This window comes from Meleagris gallopavo, chromosome 2 (genome assembly GCF_905368555.1).
Source record: "Meleagris gallopavo chromosome 2, MGAL_WU_HG_1.1, whole genome shotgun sequence".
Lineage (NCBI taxonomy): Eukaryota > Metazoa > Chordata > Aves > Galliformes > Phasianidae > Meleagris > Meleagris gallopavo.
Genome location: NC_139405.1, coordinates 84,399,030 through 84,421,876, shown reverse-complemented (window position 1 = coordinate 84,421,876; position 22,847 = coordinate 84,399,030). Strand labels below are relative to the sequence as shown.

General features: G+C 35.5%; 1 protein-coding gene across 1 annotated transcript in view; it reads right to left on the bottom strand.

Annotated features, from left to right (window-relative positions):
- EYS (EGF-like photoreceptor maintenance factor) overlaps nucleotides 1-22,847 on the bottom strand; it is a 765,389-nt gene that overhangs the window by 329,219 nt on the left and 413,323 nt on the right. The window contains exons 29-31 of the mRNA XM_085217834.1: nucleotides 15,028-15,152; nucleotides 13,476-13,600; nucleotides 5,892-6,138 (exon numbers count right to left, since the gene is read on the bottom strand). Of these exons, the coding sequence (XP_085073960.1) occupies nucleotides 5,892-6,138; nucleotides 13,476-13,600; nucleotides 15,028-15,152 (497 nt within the window). The remainder of the gene's footprint in view (nucleotides 1-5,891; nucleotides 6,139-13,475; nucleotides 13,601-15,027; nucleotides 15,153-22,847) is intronic.

Here is a 22,847-nt window from a genome sequence, read left to right as displayed (position 1 = left end):
TAATTGAAGCATTATTTACTATACAGGTATAGCATAGTAGTGAGATGAATATTAAAAATTATTGAACTAAGTATTTGTTAAAGTAAGGTAAAAGACAGTCATTTTCAAAAGGAACAAATAAAAAAAGTAATTTGCAATGTGACTAAACTATTAAGAACAGTTCACATTGGTAGTAGAGAATGTATCTGGCTGTATCAGGGGTACAGAATGCCTATGTGTGTGGACATGTCGCAGTGTCTATAAGTGTAATTTATAATTTTTGTATAAAGTAGGGTATGTGTTCATCCAATTTTTATAACTCACGTTTGTAGATATATTAACAAACTGCTCTGAAAGTAATGGCTCTTATTTGTTTTCATGGAAACTACAATAGCTACAATGAGTAAAATATTCAAAATTAAATTCTCTGCTACACAGCACTATTTGTCAACTCAGCCGCTACAAAGAGCTTTTCATTTTTTCCAGCGATGAACACAAGTCTGCATGCTGCACTCATAAAAATATGCACCAGTGGAGGCAAACCACTGTCACAGTCACCATTGCTGAAACGCATCATCCACTGCCTCACTGTGCTCACAGCCACTGTTTGATCTCCATAAACACTCAGCAAGTGTCAATGAATGTCAATAGGTGCATTTTTTTTTTCTCATATGGAGAAATTCAATAACATCCATTTGCTTCATATGCACTCCCATGTCAGATACCATTTTGTCAGACCGCTGCTCTGCTGTCATCTGTCACACGGCAACAACATGGAATAACGGTGGGAATGTTCAACCTCTACTGCCATACCACCATCTGCCTCTGACACCACGGGCAAGCAATACAGGTAGGAAGCGTTACTTTTGGAGGAGCCCTTGCACACTGCAGAATATTCATGCATTCATTTTCATTCTCATATAGAAACTTAGAAATTAAGAAATCATGCATCTCTTAAAAAAACACCAAAACATGGTTATTTACATTTGTTTACTTTTTTTTTTTTTTAATGTTATAGCACTCGTACATAGAATTTCTTTTTTTTTTTTTGCTTGCGTAAGTCTGAGGAGGAAGTAATCAGAGTAAAAAAAAAAAAAAATCACATCGAAGTTACAGGTTGTCAAAATGCTTTCACATGCATGGCAGCAGTTTGCACTTGAAGAAAAACAGAAATGGGCCAGGCATACATTACTCTGCCTGTGTGTCCTTGGTTGGATCACTCGGGATAGTGACTGCTTCTGATCAAAATATGGAAAGCTACCAAACTAAAGCTTCCAGCAGTTACAGATACAGTACAAAACTGTGAATGTTTCAATGCATTCACTCGGCAGGAAATTCCACATTAATCTACACAGGTGGCATCTTAACCATGTTAAAATTATTTCCTTCTTTGATGTACTAGATATAACAAGATGCTTTTAAACTCAGCATATGATTACAGCTACTGAGAACAGGGAAACTAAACATAATGGATTGAATAATGCTATCTGACAGAACTGATAAAAAATAAAGTTTAAAATAGTCATGAAAGTGATAGCAGCTCTAGTGAATGTAACAGACACAAACCAATATGATAAAACAGAATTACAAAGCAAAAGCGTAAAAATAAAAAATAAAAAATAAAAAAAAAATTCAGAAACCTCAGCACCTATTGCTTCATATATATGGAAAAGCATTTCTTTATTATGAAATCCGTATGCAGGAAACAAAGAAAGTTCTGAATTTTGCTTTCATCTAAGAGTGTTTAATTAATAAGAACTGAATAGGAGTGAGAAATAAAAAAAAAAAAGTCAGAGAAAGATTTTATAAGAAGCTTTGTAGTATGCCCCAATTTGACTATTACTAACTACATTTTCATATATCCCTTTGCATGTCACACAGTTTTGGAAGAGACTAACATGTATTATAACATATGCTTTTCATATATTATATACCCCTTAGGCAATAGCAATATGTGGTGCAGTTGAAGGATGAAAATCCAGTTCAGTAAAATATGATTACTAAACATTTTAGTCTTCAGAAATAATAAAAGTAAAACTATTTATTTTATGTGTAGAAGCTCTAGTTCTCTGAGATGTGTTGTTAACATTGATTTCTGGTTATACTCTTTTGAGTCATCTAGACACGTGACCTTTGCTATCCACACATTTTATCAGAAAAGTCAGCCTAACAGTCACCTTTTCCAAAAACAGAACTAAGAGAAGAATATAATACGCAAAAGGGTTACATTGAGTGGACAGTGGGGCAGACAAAGAACTGGCTGACTGGCAGAGCTCAGTGGGTTATGATTAGTGGTGCAGTCTAGTTGGAAGTAACTAGCAGCATTCTCCAGGGATCAGTGCTGGGTTTGGTCTTGTTCATCGACCTGGATAAAGGGATAGAGTCCACCCTCAGCAAGTTTGTTGATGATACAAAGCTGGGAGGAGTAACTAACACACCAGAAGACTATGCTGCCATTTAACAAGACTTGGGAGTTGGACAGAGAGGAAATTGATGAGGTTCAACAAAAACAAGTGGAGAGTCTTACATTGGGGAAGTGCATTAATACAGGTTAGGGGTTGACAGGAACACTGCAGAGAAGGACCTGGGTGTCTTGATAGACAGCAAGCTGGTCATAGCCATCATGGTCAAGAAAGTCAGTAGTATTCTGGGATATATTAAAACAGCATGGCCAGCAGGTCAAGGGAGTTGATCCCATATACTCTGCCTCAGTGAGGCCACATCTGGAATACTGTTCAGTTCTGGGCTCCCCAGTTCAAAAAATACAGGAATCACTTAGAAAGAGTCCAGCAGAGAGTGACAGAGATGATTAACATTGTCCAGAAGAGAGCCATGAAGAAGATCAGAGGGCTAGAGTATCTCCCCCATGAGAGCTGGGGCTTTTCAGCCTGGAGAAGAGAAAGCTCTGAGGAGACCTTATATCAGTCTTCCAGTACTTGAAGGGGGCCTACAGGAAAGCTGGAGATGAACTCATTTTAAACTGGAAGAAGGTAGATAGATTTAGACTAGGTTTTAGGAAGACATTCTTTACTGTGAGGGTGATGAGACTCCGGAACAGGTTGCCCAGTGAGGTTATGGATGCCATATCCATTGGTGTCATATCCATTGAACAAGCTGCTCCATTCAAGCATCATGTAACTTTTACCTTAGTTTAAAAGTGCTCCACCACTTCAAAAAGTTGTCTGAATAGGTACAAGAAACTCAAGAATGGACATTAATTAGTTGGTAAAGGCTTGAAATCGAACCCACTGCAGATATGTGGTCAAGTCTTGGTAAAAGTGTTTACGCTCATAAGAAGTTCCTTAACATGGACAACAATAGTGTCTGCTCAGCTCATGCATTCCAGAACAGTGTTGCTAATATCTTGTAAGGGGAACTTAAAACAGGATAGCTTGTAAAAGATAAATACTTTGTTACTAATATTTTATGAATTTATATTTGCAGACACTTTGTACAGACAAAACTGAGTAACATTACTTGTCACTACAAAACACTGGGAATGAAACATTTTTAGGATATTCAACCGGTAGGTCTATAACTGAGGTTTCTATTGGCAGTAGATAGAAAATGAGTATATGATTCTTGTGAAGATAAAGGCAGCACAGTCTTATCAGTGCGTGTATTTTCTGCAGTGGGATACAAGGATGAATTTCTATTAACTCCACTGATGATGTTATTCTGCTAGATGAAGAAAATAAATACCCAGAAGTAATAGCAGTAGCTCCCATTAGTGCATACCAGCTGTTTAATATTGCTGAGTACACCTAAAATGCCTCATAAAATGGAGACTGTTTGCTGTGCAGAATTTGATCTGGGAATACATCAAAGAGTTTTATTCCAGTCAAAGAATATGTTGCTCATATCTGGCTTAATTCACTTAAAGAATCAGTAGACTGTGATTTAATGTTTGCAAGTCTGGCTGATGGATGAAAAGTAATAGCTAGATATTAACTAGGAAGAGATGTTTGCATTTGAGTTTCATGAATAACTAACAAAGTAAGGAGAGATTTCTGTTTTTAAATAAATATCTTAGTAGGCGAATCAGAAATTATTGAAGGACTTTGCAATCTTTATTGCTCTCCTGATCCTGAAAAGACATCTGATAATTCTTCAGGATTCATTTTGCAACAACCAAGAGAGAACTGACAGCACGCTTGTAGAAGTAGTAGTAAACCGTAATCCATGGGAGAGCAATGACTCGCTATTTAATTCTCCTGAAGTATCTGGAATGTTACTAATTACTGAAGTTGTGTCTCTGGCAGACAAAAGAACAGTCTGATGCTGCTCTAGTGATTGAAGTTGTCTAAGAAAAACAGAAAGTGTGATAAATTAGATACTATCATAAATATACTGGGAAAGTACTATCTTATATCTGTGAAAGTATTGGTAGATACATGTGGTACAGGTGTGATATTAGTCTTTGTTTTTGCTGAGCTGAACAGCAAAACAAATAACATGTGACGAGATAACATCCGTTGACTTTTCCATCCTAAACACAGTTCAACTCTGAAGTGATACTTAGTCTTTCTAGTTTATAGCTTAGCTTAACCAGATTGGTGATCAGAAGTATCCCTCAGCTAAAAATGTGTGCTTTTTTAGATGTATATGGATAAAGATGTTAAGAAAGAAGAAGAGAAGGAGAAGAGAAGGAAAAGGGAAGGGAGAAAAAAAAATGAATGCCCAAGCAGATTGATTCTGCAGCAAATTACGTGACCACTAAAACCTCATTCAGTCTTACCAAGGTATTATATAGCAAATACAACTCTGTAAATCATATTTTTAATAAAAGCATAGAAGTGGTTTTAGTGACCTCAAGAGCTGAGTAAATGCAAACCCTCCCATTATTCATGTTTTATATGAGGGCCAGCACCAGAACAAATGGTGCACCTCACAGCAGAAGTATTAAATTTTCTAAATCCATTGTTGCTGTGAATCAATATAAAATGAATGAATTACACATCTTATCCATTGAGAACACCAGTAAACTAGATGACATGGTATTCTGGAAGAGTTACAAATGTAACTGCATTTAGTAACTGCATTTTTTGTCAGCCTCATTACCTACATCAAGAAGGAACATTACCTATTAATTAGACAACAACAGAACAAAAGACTTCTAAGGTATACCTTCAAAAACATTAGTCTGTACAGAAATCATATACTCAGTAAAACTTATAAAAACAAAAACAGAAATCCTGACTTACTTATACAAGTAAATACTTTGAAAGACTTTATAATAAAAAAATTCTGAAAAAAAAAAAAAAGTGTAAGGAAAAAGACGCGCATGCTGTGTGACGATGAAGATGCAATCTTCAAAATAAACTGTTACACCTGGTATTTACTTAAAATATTAAGAATAATAATAATAAAAGAATAGGGACAATTTTGGGATTCCCCAAAAATCACACTAAAAACAGTCAGAATAGCAGAGGCTTGTTCCTGACAAGCCATCCAGATGCACAGAAAAATAAGCACTCAGAAAAGATGTAAACTTTAAATGGAAAAACAAAGTCCCCAGAAAGTAAAATAAATTATTCTGGAAGAAAGAAAGGAAGACTGGCATTAGGGTCAGAGAGAGCTGAACATTATATGAGACACATGAAATTTTACTCTCTAAGAAAGCAAACAGAAAACCAATCTAAGAGCAAGTGCAGTGTTCCTTGTTGGGTATGCAAGATGTTGGAAAAAAACGTTCATGAGAGAAAAAGCAATTTTCCAATTATGTATAAATATGTAATTAAGAAAGGACGACGGATTAAATTACAAGAACAAAGAATAGTATAGGAAGCAAAAAACAACATGCTAAAGAATAAAATAAATATACTTTGAATACTCTTAATACTGTCTTAACAAAAACACAAACAGGGAAAAAAGCTTGATATAAGCATGACTCCAAAGCATACTTTTCTTACCTTGGGCCACCACTTCTGTATGAACATCAGGGATAGCATGTTTAGACCAAAGTTCCATAGATACTGTTAATGCTGATGGAAGGTCATTATCTAAAATTTCAGTAGGAAACAATTCAGCCACTTCTGTTTTCTTACTTTGGGGGATAGTAGCTAAACAGGTGATATTGTTTATTCCATCAACGCAAAGAAACCCACTGGAGCAGGATTGTATAAGGCAATCATTGTAATTAAGCTCACAGCTTCGTCCCTGAAAGAGAATTTTTAAAAAGCCATTTTTGAAGTCAATTTGCATTTCATAGTCAAGCTAGTTCAAATTATTGCTTTCTTTTGATTCTAAAGTGTTGTTTGCTTATATTAAAATGTTCACATTTTCAAAAGCAAATCTAATCAACTGGAAAATATTACTCAAGTAATTTAATAGCATAGTTGTATATTGAAATTTTTAGCTAAATGGTATTTTTTATTCCCACTCAGTACTACAAACTATCAATAAAAGTTGTTTCCCCACAAATGTGTATTTGTAAAGTATCAAAGATGCTGGTCTTGCCAATTAAAATAATCATCTTTTACAAAGGTGCAACCTCAATTTAAGAAGTTAGTACGTAGTTATACAGAGAACAGTATTGACTTAGCTGTCTGAAAACCTACAGATCGCTGACTGTGAAGTTAAAGATATGTTTTCTTTTGTATTTCATTACTTGTTGCCAGTTAACAAATCTTCATACAGCACCATTTTAATATATTTGGTTTGTAGTTTACTCTTCAAAAAATAAAACTGTAGCAGCAGTTTTAAATTGGAGCTTTAATTTTATCAAGGCTAACAATTAATGGGAAGTCTGAAATATTCTTCCTAATAATACATTAAAAATTTCATAATCAGTATTCTGTAATAAAGGGAGGAAATAATACATTTCTTTCACAGCAATAATTATGTGAATTAAATGCACTCTTGAGGTGTGAAATAAGTATACACTGAATCCAGCCTATATTCATTTTATCTTCACTTCTGCTGTAATGAACTAGTGGACTATATAATGAGAGAGCTAACTTTGCTAACCTAGACGGATCTCCTGCATTTGGATAGGTATTTAAAATACGCATAACTTCATCCCTGAAAGGGAAGCATCTCTGATGTTATATAGTCTGACACATAACCAGCCCTGTACGTTACATTTTCCAATAATCGATGGCATTTATGGTTGGGCTTACAATAATTCTATCATCATTTCTAGCTACATTAAAGAATAATAGAATCACTAAAGTTGGAAAGGACCTCTAAGATCATCAAAGTCTATCCATCAACCCAACACCACCATGCCTACTAACCATATCCGTAAGTGCCACATCTGCACATTCCTCCACCTCCATGAGCATCCTGTTCAGAGAATAATTTTTTCCTAATATCCAATCTGAACCTCCCCTGGTGCAACTTGAGGCCATTACACTGAGGCATAAGAGAAGAAAATTTTGAAGAAAGAATCATGCCATAGACCAGCAGAACAGAGACAGCAGCAACCTTCCTTCCATAAATAGGGGGGGGAGCGGAAGAGGAAGAGTAACCAAAGTTTTACATCTTCTGCTGCCTTAAACAACTGTTGACAGAGAGAGCCTTGGGGCCAGCGATGTCAATAAACCTCGGAAAGCACCAAACCACTGGTGGTTAGATATAAAAAGTATCTTTCTAACCATGTTTTAGATGCAATTCCTATTTTCAAAATGGAGAATGCGAGGTAGGGGAAGATTTTAACCCTTTTTGAAATAAAGGAGTAAGCCTGATCTCCTCAGAGCTTCTGCTCTGCCATCTGAGTTTCCTGCCTTCACTTAATAGAAGTCATAAAAAGCTTGGAAAATCATGACAAGCTGAAAACAGAATTTTTTAGAAGTTGGAGCAATATATAAAATATTTTATATTTCTACAGTTTACTTTGCACTCTCTAGATCACTAGCAAAAGAGGTGAAAAACGAACATCATACTTGCAACTAAAAAAAAAAAAAAAAAAACCTGTAAAACTGCCTAACTAGTATCACAAATGTTTTAATGATGAAGTATTATTATTTTAGTCTCAGAAATTAGATTCTCAGCCACACTGATGCAGTGAATAAATATGCTCCTTGAATATAAACTGCTGAAGCCTGATATCCTGTAAAGTGTGTGTACCATGTTTAAAATCTAAGAGATACAAGTTCCAATTGAAGCTTCTCCCAGAACTGGGGCATATCTAAAATCCAAGCAGCATTCAAGAAGCATGTGTTGATTGAACACTTTCCCTCACATGAGATGGGTATGAGTTTTCTCTTGTCTACCTGGTCTGATTTTTTTCAAAGAGCTTGAAACACTTCTTGTGTTTATAAGAGAAAACAACAGGGCACATAAAAGGCAGGAATGGGGACTCTGAAATTCACATTTTTTAGAAGTCATGTCAGTTCAATGTTTGAAGTGGAAGAGGTTTTAGTAGAGTGTTTTGGACTGATTTAGATACATCCATGTTTGTTTCAATCAAGTACTTATTTATTTTGGCAGGTAGGTGAGCTAACTGGTAAATTCATAGAATCTTATAAAATCTCTGGCTAAATCAGTCTTTTAAAACATGAAGGAACAGCAGGCCAAATTATATCTTAGACATCTGTATAAAAATATTTCTTCCTCTCTCTATTCTAATTCCATACATAGTGCAAATGATCAGTTCGTTATGTGAATAAGATTTCTGCCTAATAATCTTTCTTACTGCTGTAAAAATTGCACTTCATTCTGACTTTCATTTTGACAAATTAGTGTACTTTTATTATTACAACATGCAATAGTGAGCAGTATTTTTGTTATGATTTTATGACTTGTGAAAACGAAGCAGATGTGCATAAACTCCACTGTGCATGAAGGGTATGCTGAATTGTCACAGACAAATTTGATAGCACTGAAAGTGACTGTGAATGCTTTAGTTAAACAATTTCTAGGAAGGAAAATGCTGCAGATTTATATTTAAAAGTAGGTATGCTTCCATAGATCTTTCCATTTAAAAAGTATTTATTCCATACACCACTGATTATGTTCTTATTCCCAAACTTTCCGAGAAAATTCACAATCCATACTTTATGATACATACTTCAGATAACATTGCATATATAGACTACAGAAGATGTATTTAACATACACTTTAGCTGGAATAGAATAATGACTCCTCAGGGAATTCCACTGTTTCTACTTCATATTGACTCATAGTTAGGAACCAGAATCTACTGGGGGCCTACCAAATATCCATACTGAGATATTTAGACCCCAAATGTCTTTGGTTTTCAAACTGAAGATAGGCATGTTGAACCTTTTACTATTTTTCCATTTCTCTATTGTGCAATTGAGAAGTGTGCAATTCCCAAAGCACACTCTAAGGACTGAAGATGGAACAGTGGTTAATGGAATAAAAGCAAAGAAATCTTAAATTCCAGCTACCCTAGGAATATGTAACTTCCTTCTTCTTTACAGGTTTGTTCATACTACACAGGTAGTGCCTGAGCTAAATACTAATAGAAGAATGGTCTCCAGGGCTCAGACAAAATATCTGTCTAGTCCCACCTTCAGCAAGCTAATGAAGAATATATGAGGAAAAATACATGAAGAAAACAAGAAGATTTTATATCTGATAAAGCCAAAAATGCCGTTGCATTTTCTAGCAATGAGTAATTCAGAGAATGCCTAAGCCAGGGTAACATTTAGAAGAGTAATTTAAATAAAGATGGACCTATCCTTGTTTTTTGACTTATTTCTACTTTTTTTCTCTACAGTGCAATGAAACATGGACTTGTACCAACGCATTTTGCATTAAGTGAAAAAATAATTTCTACAGATTTTAAACTTGTTCTCTGATAGTTTTATTTGGTATTCAGGTTTTTGGAGAGAAATACTAACTAAATAGCACAACGATCTTCTCCATTACAATTGTTTGGGTAGGAGAAGTATAAATACTTCATGAACAAAATGAGACTAATTTCGCATGAAGATCTGAGTATTTTCCAAATAAAAAGACAGTATTTCTCAAATTATATATTCTTCATCCTGATCTTGTTTTCAATGCCAACCTGCTTTTGAAGACAATCACAACAGAAGTTGCTATGAACTGCAGGGAAGTATCAACTACTTTCATTGTACTACGCAAAAAAGCTTCCTGCAAAATTTGTAGTCCTTCTTTCACTAGATCATCAGTAAATTTAGTCAGACTATATGCTCTAGTACATGATTTATGGTAAAACACAAGTTTTACAAAACTACAGATAGTCAGTCACTGCAAATGGGAGAAAATCCTGGTGAGTGGAAGAATGTATATGACTCTCCTATCTTCAAGACCGGCAAGAAGGAACATCCAGGAAATTACAGGCCAGTCAGCCCCACCTCAGTTTCTCGGAAGCTGATGTTCTAACTACTCCTAGAAACCATTTCCAGAGGCAAGTGTCCATGCCTATAGCAAGGGGGTTGGAACTAGATCATCCTAAAGGTCCCTACCAACCCAAATCATTCTATGATTCTATGATTTTATGATTTCCATGCAGAGAAATGACAAACATGAGCACGATTAGAAATGGTCAACAACGAGCTATGAAGAGGAAATTGTGCTTTTACCAACATGATAGCTTTCTATGACAAGATGACTGGCTTTGCAGATAAGGGAAGAGCAATGAATATTTTCTATTTCAAAGTTAGTAAAGCTTTCAGCACTTTCTCCCATTATATTTTCACAGACAAGCTGGTAAAAAAGGGATTAAAAGAATGGATGGCAAAATTTGCTAAAAGCTGACTAAATTACCAGGCTGAAAGGCCTCTTGCTAGGAATCAGCAGTGCAAAGTTGAGCTGGAGGCCAGTCCCTACACTGTACCCTGGAGGCTAGTATCACTCTAGAAGTGATACTGAGCTCTTCATTAACAGATGATGGGACAAAGTGATCCCATTGCAAGTTTCCATGTGACACACAATCAAGGAGGAATGGTTGATAAGTCAGATGAGTCTACTACTATTACATGGACCTCAAGAGGCTAAAGAAATATGATGGCAAGATCTTGGGAAACTCAAGAATGAGAAATGCAAAGCTCTGCACCTGGAATGGAAAAGCTCCATTCACCAGTACATGCTAGAGGCTGACACACTAGAAAGCAACTTTTGTCTTGGTGGTTGACAAAATTGAACACAGGCCAACAATAAGCACCTCTACCAAAGAAGATCAACAACAATGGCAGCACTGAGTGAGGCAAACATTGCCATTAAGTAAAGAATTGATGCCTTCCCTCTACTCAGTAATGGTGAGGCCACACCTAGAGTACTGTGTCCAGTTTTGGGCTTCCCAGTACAAGAAAGATATGAAGCTACTGGAGAGAGGCAAGCAAAGAGATAAAAGAGATCATTAAAAGTTAAAACATCTTCCATGTAGCAGAGGCTGAGAAAACTGAGGTTTGTTCAGCCTGGAAAAGAGAATGCTCATAGTTGGGAATCACATCAGTGTTTACTGATGTGATAATGTGATATTATTTATTACTGAGGCTCTAATCAACCTGTGACTAACGCTTCTGCAATCTGTTTCTGCATCCTCTTCTATACCACCCACTGGTTTAGTTCCCTCAGCTCAAGATCAGCTCTGGTATGGTGCAGCTGCGAAACTTTGGATTGGAAAGCTGTGAAAAGAGCTAAAATGTGAGAAAGACACTTTCATGAACTCAGAAGCTTTATTTACACTCAGATATTTGTCAACGACCCTTAATCTAAGCATAAACAAAAATTGTAGCTTACTGTGAACGTAAAGTCTACTACAGCAAGCCTAGTACTTAGTTGATCATGACCTTGCTACGTTCACATCCTGGCTTAACCTCAGGCTTGCCTTATAATCATGGTCAGCCCTTGGACTTTCTGGATGAATGTTGTTACCACCATCACAAGACTTACTCTTCTTTCTTTGTTCAGGTACTGTGTGACTCCAGTCCTTGTCTGTAAGGACATAGCCCACACCTACTTCTCTGCTCCTTGGCTACAGGTTTGCCTTCTCTTATGGAGAAGCCCAATCAAGACTTGTACTCTTAGACATGTACTGGGATATTCATCTACAATGGGAGAGAATGTGCACAAGGAACAGAGATGAATACAATGCCTAAGAAGAACTGAGGACTGACAGAAGTTTTTCCACCTTTTAGACTTTCTTTTTACTACATAGTTTGTTTTTCCCTCACTGATCGTAAACAAATTTCTGCTTTGGAAGAAAGCCCTACAACTTTCGTAAGTCTGAAAATTTACTTTTATTTCTTTCTTGACTTGTTTGCACAGAATTTGTGAAGGTAAATAGGAATCCTATTCGCAGCAATTTTTTCCTTCTGTTTTACAGTCTTCAATACAGCAATCAAATAATGAATAGATATTAAAATTAGCGTAATTCATAGAATCATAGAATGGCCTGGGTTGAAAAGAACCGCCAAATGATCATCTAGTTCCAACCCCCTGCTATGTGCATGGTCACCAAACACTAGACCATGCTGCCCAGAGCCACATCCAGCCTGGCCTTGAATGCCTCCAGGGACAGGACATCCACAACCTCTTTGGGCAACCCGTACCAGTGTGTCACCACCCTCTGAGTAAAAAAACTTCCTCCTAATATCTAACCTAAACCTCCCCTGTCTCTGTTTAAAATCATTCCCCCTTGTCCTATCACTATCCACCCTTGTAAACAGCCGTTCCCCTTCCTGTTCATACGTTCCTTTCAAGTATTGGAAAGCCACAATGGCCTCTCTGGAGACTTCTCTTTTCCAAGCTAAACAAGCCCAGTTCCCTCAACCTTTCTTCATTGGAGAGGTGCTCCAGCCCTTTGATCATCCTTAGTGACATAATTCATACAGAAAATCAATTAACAATATCAAAGTTAGAGTTGTAGAGGTAAAAAATACTTACAGGATTTTTTTTTAGATAAAAGACAATATACTCCTTACTGTCCTTGTTACTAACCCCAAAATATTAAATTATACTAATAAGTTGAAGTGTAATAAGGTGAATTACAAGCTCAAATAGTAGATATCTACTGCACATCTCCAACAGCATTAAGAAAAAAACATAAAGTGGTGGAGGCAGAGTGAAAATGTCAATCTTAGATAAATAACATAATGCATTAAACCATCGTCAAAGGATTCTTTTGATATGTTGAATAGAGAAAATAAAACACAGGACAAAAGCCCACAGGGGTAAGCATTCAAAGAAATTGATTTACTTTCAGGGAACTCATTTTCAAAACATAAATCTGTATGACAGTCTGAAATATGACTAATCTTAATACATATGTAAAAATATTAATGTACTTTGATGACTGATAAAGCCACTACATACAATAAGTCTTTTTTACTTTTTGTGAATATGGTTCTCTGTGGTATATGGTTCTCTGGAATATTAGAGTTAATAAAATGAGTAAACAAAATAAAGAAAGAAGTTGCTAAAGTATTGAATTTTTCTGCAAGGCCAGGTTTTATCTAAGTGAGGATAAAGTGGAAAGAGATTACATACAGCATTTTCTGTGCAACAACAAATAGTCAGGCTAAGTAAAGGAGAAGAAAGAATGTCAGCAGCTCACCACAAATCCTGGCTTGCAAAAACAGGAATAACCAAAACTGGGGTCACTCTGGACACAGATGCCATGTATACAGGGGTTGGATATGCACTCATCAACATCTAACTCGCAATGCAAACCTTCCCATCCTGTCAAGAAAAAGGTACAAATAAAAGAATACTAAAATCTAGAATTGTCAATCAAACAATAAAGCTATGAGTAACTATAATTAATCCTCACATCTATTTATACAGTATGTGAGAAATAGTACAATGAACTATCTTTGAACTGTGGTTTCCCCAAGTAGGAAAAAAAAAAAAAAAAAGCAGTAAAAAGTCAGAACCCAAACAATACAGACGTCACAATCATTACTGAAAATCTCTTGAGGAAATGAATGTTTGCTGATTTTTATTTCCGTAGAGACATAGGTAAGCAAATGAACAAAACTTGGACATACTCTTGCTTAACTGATTTAACAGACTTCACAGGTTTCCCTTCATCTACAGAATTATCTGTATTGTTAGCTCTCTTGTGTCTAAGAATAGTCAAGGGTAAAATGTTCCCTGAAACTTCTAATCTCTTTTCAGATCCGCAGAGTGAAACCCAAGCCACATTTTTATTTTTTTTTTTCCCCCTGAAATTTAAACTGAAAGTGTACGAAAATACCTATTTTAATTTTTGATCTTTCTAACCTGCTAAATTTGTGCATAATCATCATACAACAGAAGGAAAAGTGGAGGTGTAAACAGATTACAGCAGTCAACTCTACAAAAAAGAAGGGAAAATGTTTAAGAGAGAAACTGCATTGAGTAGAAACAGAAGTTACCAGCCCTTAGCTGGTAAGCAATTTTTAGAAGTCTATATTCAAATATATTTACATTATCAATAGTTTAAAAAAAAAAAAAAGGATAATTATTTTGAATTTGCTAATTTTTTGTGTTTGAAGCACAGTAATGATAAAAAAAAATACATCTTCTTAGCTTTTAAGTAATTTGTATTAGTGAATAGTTATGAAAAAACATGTATACTATCAAAGATAGGTGATGACTCAGACTTTGAAGATCAGAAGGGTCTGTTATGATCACGAATTCTGGCCCTCTATGTGTCAGACCAGAATTTTTTCACTCAGTGGTTCATATATCAAGAGCGCAGCATCTTTACTGATTACTGAATGTCTCTTAAACATAAAAAAACATTTTAAAATAAAATAATAAATAAATAAATAAATAAAAAGTTTCATCTAGGTGTAAGTTTATTCCTAAAAGTAATGTAGTCCTAGTAAGCCAAAGATATATTGCCTTATAAATGAGATAGAGAATAATCCTGAAAAGATTAAATCTGAGACTGCAGGACAATGTGAGCTTACTGTGACATTTGCTAATATCCCTATACCTTCCTAAGTTGCAATAGTTGTTTAATTTGATCTACAGAAGCACGATAAAACAGCTGCATTCCACCCAGCAGATCTAAGCATAACAATGCGTGGAATAAGAATAAGAATACTGTAGTTAAAATTTTCAAAAACTTTCATCAGTCAGATGAAATTTTAATCACTGTCCTGTCAAATGTCAGTTACCTTTTTGACACTGACAAGTGTACCCATTGACATGATCTTCACAGGTTGAACCATGTAGACAGGGTGATGAATTACACTCATTAACTTCAACTTCACAAAACTGTCCGGAAAATCCAGCAAGACACCTGAAGAAAACATTACAATGTGTTATATTATGCATAATCAATTGTATAAAATATCTATTTATGCAAAAACCTTTTATATAATCCATGCACATTAATTAAACACTATGTCCTTTCCATTTTAAGGGGCATTTTACTGAAAACCATGGAGATGGATTTATGATGGCAAAAATCATCCACAAATTTCATATTTGAACTGTAGTATCTGTATGATGAACAAACTTAACAATTTCAGCTGCAGTTGACTGCTTCTAATATGGTTCTTAATGTGGTTTGGGGAGTCTGTTTGTCTAATAATATAGTTTATTCAGTAAACCAGCTGCAGTTTTTATTTGGAAAAGTGCTTGTTGAGAAATGTTACACTACCGAATATAGCTACACCATAGAAGTCAACCTTTGGGGACCGTGTTTTTGATTATCATTCTAATTACCAAATATCAGTCAACTTAAAACAACTTCTTCTGTACTTTTCTTGTTGTAAATCCCATGATCATTAACACCAAAGATCCATAACATAGAATCATTCAACATTAATATAAACAGTTCATAATATACTTCAACATATTATAACTTTACTAATGATCTAAACAAATTGCAATATCTCTAATGAGACTCAGAAATCTTGCTAATCTCTTCATGGAAAATGATTGTGTAAATATACCCTTGCTTACATATCCACAGCTATGCAGATTCAAATGCATTCTGCAGAGCCCCAAAATGGTGTTTACAACATTTAGTCTGTTGAGATGTGTTTTAATACAGATACATTTCACACAAGGTAATGTATTCAAAATCTAATGTTACCAGCTGAGTGGTGTACATCTTGTATGTCTCCTTGTCTATAATGAAGAACATAAAACTTTATGCTCCACTTACAGGAAGATGAGTACATCAACAAATTGCCTTTGAGTAAATGTCACTTACACCTCAAGATACCATACACTGTGTGAATACAAAATACAACATTAGAATGAAATATCTGCAGTGTTTACCTTAGCTTTCCAGATCCTAATGCAAAAGGGAAGTGAGCTGGATCACGTAACAGGTAGATGTAACAATTCAAGAAGAATGATAATATTATTTATTGGTAATTGTATTTTGATTTCTTCCTTGACTATTAGAACATATTTTTTCACCTTATATGGAATACATTCCAGATGATAGTAATTTGGAATCCATCAAGACAATGAAAGCAGAACAGATTTTCCAAAACCCATACCACCTACAGAATACAGTGATGTTACACTGCTTGGAAAATGTACAAACTGAAGCATACACTACTATATTGCAAGTAACTAATCATAGAATCACCAAGGCTGGTAAAGACCTCCAGGATCATCCAGTCCAACCGTCCACCTATCATCAATATTTCCCACTAAACCACATCCTTCAGTACAACATTTAAACATTTCTTGAAAACCTCCAAGGATGACAAATTAATCATCTCCCTGGGCAGCCCGTTCCAATGCCTAACAACTCTTTTGGAGAATAAGTTTCTTCTAATATCCAACCTGAATTCTTCCTGGCGTATCTTGAGGCCATTCCCTTTAGTCCTATTGCTAGTGACATGGGAGAAGAAGCAGACCCCCACCTTGCCACAACCTCCCCTCAGGTAGTTTTAGAGAGAGATAAGGTCTCCCCTGAGCCTCTTCTCCAGACTAAACAACCTCAGTTCCCTCAGCCACTCCTCATAAGACTTGTGTTCCAGACCCCTCACCAGTTTCATTGCTCTTGTCTGAACACATTCCAGGGCCTCAATGTCTTTCTTGTAGTGAGGGACCCAAAACTGAACACAGTACTTAGGTGCGGCCTCACCTGTGCTGAGTACAGAGGGATGTTCACTTCCTAGCTTCTGCTGGCAATACTATTTCTCATACAAAATTACAATAATTACAATATGTGAGAGAAAAGTGATGGATAAGTCTTAATGAATGAGACATAGGATGACCTGTATGGCATTTCTGCTACAAAACTTAAAACAAAATCTAATAAAATATAGTTTGGACTTTTATATAATTACCAAACATCAGAATCTAATTTAGAACTGGATTCATCCTACCTAGCTTTCTGTATCTAACTGTTATAATCATAGAATTCTGTGCTCAATGGAGCAGAGGACACACAGGATGATTCTTCTCACTGAAAGTTTAAATTATTTTCTGCGTATACCTTTGTCTTTCCTTTGACTGTACAACATTATTAAGCAGCTTCTCCAAGGTTTGGGAAGGAGAACCAGAACAATGAATGCCAATAAGATAATGCAAATAACATTCTGTTGGCAAATAACAGAAAAAATGACAACTAAACAAGGGGATATCTGGGGCAGTTTAAACACATTTAATGTTAACCTTGTACTCTGGTATGCTTGAAGGCATTTTGCTTTAGAAAAATAAATAAAAAAAAAACAGTTAAAACAAACTGGAAGAACTACAAACTTATATATAAACTCCAGACAGAATGCCTATGCATATGTAAAGTGAGAAGTTTTGCTTCCAAGCACAGAAGAAAAGTTTAAAGGTCCTTTTAAGAAATATCCAGTTGGAAGCTTTAAATGGACACCTCTTTATATGACATGTATACTCTTCCTATGAATTGCTGTCAATTTGCACATACTTGCAAGAATGTACTCCTTTTCCTACGTTAGATAATTATTCAACATAAAGAATATTTAATTTGTTTCTGTTTGTTTTGTTAATACTACAATACCACAATGTTGTTTGCTGGTGTTCAGATAGCATAATTATATATAAATGATATGATTTTCCTGACTGCAGAGGCAGGCACTCTATTAAGTGAACAATTATGAACAATTACAAAATCACTAACAGTAAGTATGTTACTGATAACTATTTGCAATTCGTAAAACATCACCTTAAAGTCAGTAGCTTTCCTAAACCACTTTGTTAAAATTGCAACAAATCTTATGTCTTATTAAGGGCATTAATGAAGTTAATGATTCTTAAGAGATGACAAGAACTTCAGTCATCTCTGAAATTTTTGTTTGCCTGCACTTTCCCTCATTCCTCCTCCTTGTATTTATATATATGTTCTTTCCCTCCACATGGGCCCTTCCCATAAATTATTTCTTTTTGAGGATTAGAAGAGACATAAACAAAAGAAAGTAAATTAAAAAGGCTTCAAAATTTTAAGTAGATACAGAAAATAGTTCTTGGGCTATAAGTGGCATTAAACCCAATCAAAAACTTTGGAATAAATTTGCACAAGGGGCTTGGGATATGGCCATTCTGCAAATGAAAAACAGGTATTTAGATAGCTTTCATATCAAGGTATGACCACTTCAGATCGTGTATACTTATTAAAATTTAATAAAAAACAATTTATACCTTTATAAATAAATGCATATCCAGGGTTAGTAGCAAATAACTCCTAGAGCTTATCTGATAAAGAAAGATAACACACTGTGAAGACTGAGCTTTTAAATTTACGAAGGTATCAACATAAGATCAATAGTTCCATAGTGAAAAACAGCAGAAAAATACTGCCAATTTTCTGTAAAAAAAAATAATGTTTTCAGAATTTAATTTTGACCAGTTAATGAAGATTATGGCAAGCATATCCATTCTATCATTCCTCAGAATAACAGAAAAATTAAGATTGGAGAAAAAACAAACAAACCAAACCAAAACATGAAAATTATCTAGTCATCAACTCATCCCCACTAGGAAACCTGTGACTCAAACTGATCCTGAAGCACAACCAGAACATGTGGGCCACTTCCAAGTTGAAATTCCTAAATTCAGAGCAAAATACATAGGCAAGTTTAAAGGTGCTTCTCTGTATACTTGTCCCTCAGGACTACCGGCTGATACAATTCTTCCGATGAGCAGTTACATCATGAGGAAGTTGAGTTTGTCAATTATTATTTTACCAGATAAAGGCATTGTAAGAGCTAAGGTGATAAACAGCTGGAGTATTAAAAGAACAATAGGCTTAGGGCAGGGTATTACAGGTGAACAAGGATCCAAACAACAGTGATTTAAAAATGAAAAAAAATCACCATAGAAACAGAAAATTAAAGTAAAATTTAAAAAGTAAAGTAGGATTGTTTGAATTCTATCTTGAGAACAAAAATAAAACGTCACCATGAAACAGAAAGAATAGAAGGGTCAGGCCCTGTTCTTGAAGTAGTGAGGTAGCCAATGACACTGCTTATCAGGTGAGAGGAAGAGAGGGTAACCTAACATTGCTGTGCTGGTGCTATGACTGCTTTTACACCTCTTTCATCCAGAGGTAACAAAGGCACCAGCTCTGGGACAAGGACTGTTTGTACTTGTGGAAGACTTGCATTCTTAGTGCAAGCCTCCTGCCTTCCCAGTAGCTAGCATCAATCTAGCATGGGATTCTCCTTCCTTGCCTGTATCCTTGTACTTGTGAAGAAGATTCCAGCCCTACTCTGGCTGGAAGCATCTCTGCTTAAAGAAGAAATGTTTATATCATAGAAGATAGATAGAAAGACACCATGTTTCTATTATAGTTCAGTCTTCATATTTAGCTTCCAATGGCAAGTTTGGCTTGAGAAGTTATCATTAGATGATTTCATCATGTGAGAGTGCAGCTCACAAACAAATGGTGGTGACAATGTGATCTTCATGTTATGTCTTGTTGACCGAGAATTTTGCCCATAGAACTAGTTAGGCAAGAAAATTAAAAGTTTTTACGTTTCACACACATTTGATGTCAAAAGTGTTTTTGGATACCTGGGAAGGTTCAGTCGTTGCAAAGCAGTAAGAAAACTTTGCTCTCTGGGTCCTGAACAATAGCGTTATGTTGGGTAGATCTGTCATATTCAACATCTTGGCTTTATTAAATGATTTTCATTATGGTTTTCGTTATGATTCTCTATAATATGATAGAATCTGCTATTTGTTCTTGCCTCACAGTCACTGTGGTACTTGGATTCAGTAACAGCGGAGGGAACAGACTGAAGGCCTTTCTGCACAATGTGGCTAGGATACTTAAATTGAGTGAGGCACTATATAGAATCAGGGGACAGGTGGGAAAGGCAGAACAGACCTGTAATAGACATGGTATAAAAGCAATCTGGAAGCTTGCAGATGGCCTGGCTACACAGATCAGGCTAAAAAAAAGACGACTCACTTAGGATGAGGGCTTAGCTGTCTAAGGGCCCTCCCATTAATAATGAATTGACCTTTCAACGTGAGGGAGCTGTATAGGCAGAAAGACAACTGAGTTATTAGGGTGCTGCCTACATACACTTGGCTGACCTATTTAGAGAACATGAATCAAGCCCTATTAAATACTCCTATCAAATATTTCGTTAGTAATAAGAAAACACAATGTACTTGTTAATAACTTTACTACAGGTAGATTTAAAGAACTATATGAAATCATAACATTAACATTTTATCTCTATTTTATCAGTATTTTATATTTAATATTTTATCAATCAGAGGTCAGGTAAAGTGCTATCTACCTAATTTGTTCTGTCTCAAAGTGCAGCAGATGTCTTATTCCTACTCTTGCTAAACAGTGGGTCAGATCAAGCAATTTATTATAATCATCCTTGTCTTTACATGTAATTTTTTACAATGTAATGAAGCCATCTTTTGCACTTTATAAGACCAATGCCAGCTCTTCATTGATGCTCTTTATATCAATTAACATATTTAACTTGGCAAATGAAGCAAGGAAAAGGACATTATGATTTATCAATAAGGTAGAAACATACACTTATAACAAATCTGCAGAACATACATGGAAGAATGAAGAATCTTTTTTTTTTAAGATGAAAGCTGAAAGGGCAGCAGAGGTATCTATTAATTAATTGATTCCTCACACTCCAGCATAAACTCAACTAGCCATAGTCGCTCAAATTCACAGTTACTGAACAAAACACTAATTGCAGAAAAAATCTTGCAGTTATTTAAACAACAAAAATATACAAGTACTAGACTAGAGGGAATGGCTTCAAGCTGCGCCAAGGGGGATTTAGGCTGGACATTAGGAAATACTGCTTGTCTGAAAAGAGTGGTCAGGCACTGGAACAGGCTGCCCAGGGAGGTGGTGGAGTCACCGACCCTGGGGGTGTTCAAGGAACGCTTAGATTTTGTGTTGAGAGATTGGTTTATTGAGAACTATTGGTGATAGGTGGATGGTTGGACTGGATGATCTGGTAGGTCTTTTCCAACCTTGGTGTTTCTGTGAATCTGTGATACTTCTATACAAATAACAGATTTTGTATTTATATCAGTATCAGAAATATTTAACTAAGAGGTAAGTGAACTTCACAGACTAGTTTAAGTGTTTTATGCAGAAGAGGAGTCATTCAAGCCTCATCAGAACTTCAGAACTGTTCCACAAGAATTTAAGGTTGCCAAAATATTTGTATTTTGCTGATGCATTTCCATAAGAGTAGGTAAACCACTCATTTCAATAAAAGCCCAGAATGCCCTACACAAAACTCCTGGGGGGCAGGGAGAGGGTGGGGGAGGGGGCCAAAGGGGGAAAAAGAAAGAAAGAAAGAAAGAAAGAAAGAAGAAAGAAAGAAAGAAAGAAAGAAAGAAAGAAAGAAAGAAAGAAAGAAAGAAAGAAAGAAAGAAAGAAAGAAAGAAAGAAAGAAAGAAAGAAAGAGAAAGAAAGAAAGGAAGAAAGGAGGAAGAAAGAAGGAAAGAAGAGGAAAGAAAGAGGAAAAGAAGGAAAGAAAGAAGGAAAGAAACAAAGAAGAAAAGAAAGAAAGAAGGAAAGAAAGAAAGAAGGAAAGAAGGAAAGAAGAAAGAAAGAAAGAAAGAAAGAAAGAAAGAAAGAAAGAAAGAAAGAAAGAAAGAAAGAAAGAAAGAAAGAAAGAAGGAAAGAAGGAAAGAAAGAGAGAAAGAGAGAAAGAAAGAAAGAAAACAGCAGCAATAACTGTTGTTGAAGTTTTATTTCATGTTAATTCTGCATTCTATGGACTACTGGCATGCATGAATTTCTACTACATGAAATACTACATTTAAAAAATTAAAAAATTCCAAAGTCATCAAAGTCATGAACTCATAAGTTATAAGAAGACTTCAATGAAAATGAAAAATTGACTGATTGATTGTGACAATTACAGGTGCACAGTAATTTTTTTAATATGTGAGTAAACTTCTACCCTCAGAGAAAATCTGAAAGAACCCAGAAGTCAACCAAATTTTTCCTTACAACTCTAATTCATATGCTACTGTAACTCATAGCTCTTCAAGTCTCTTTTGTAACTAATTGCTCTGTGAGTCTATTTTGTATCTATACCCTTATCCTCTGCTCTCCTGCTCTTTCTTCATCTGCCTTGTGACCTTTTACAGTTTATGAATAATTTGTATACCTGTGACATATAAGGTTCAGAAAAAAGCCATGGTTTCTGCAATACAGAAGTTTATTAGGTTTATCTGGGAGCAAGGATAACAGTAACTGTAGTTATAAGAGAGCATTTATGCTGTAACCTTTACCTGTCTATTTGAATAATTAAACCTAGTAAAATCAATGAACTTTATGGACCAGTCCACGCTGTGAAATCTGTTTGGGACATCCATTTTTCTTCATGAGTGTTAATCTTAATGAGTAGGGTAATGTTTTGTTAATACTTCTTGGTTTGGTAATAGGATTTCAGGAAGAATAATAGATCAATGAGAAAAGCACCTCTCCTGATCAACTATCTTGGGTAAAATAATCTTTTAAATGTGAAATCTCTTTTGACAT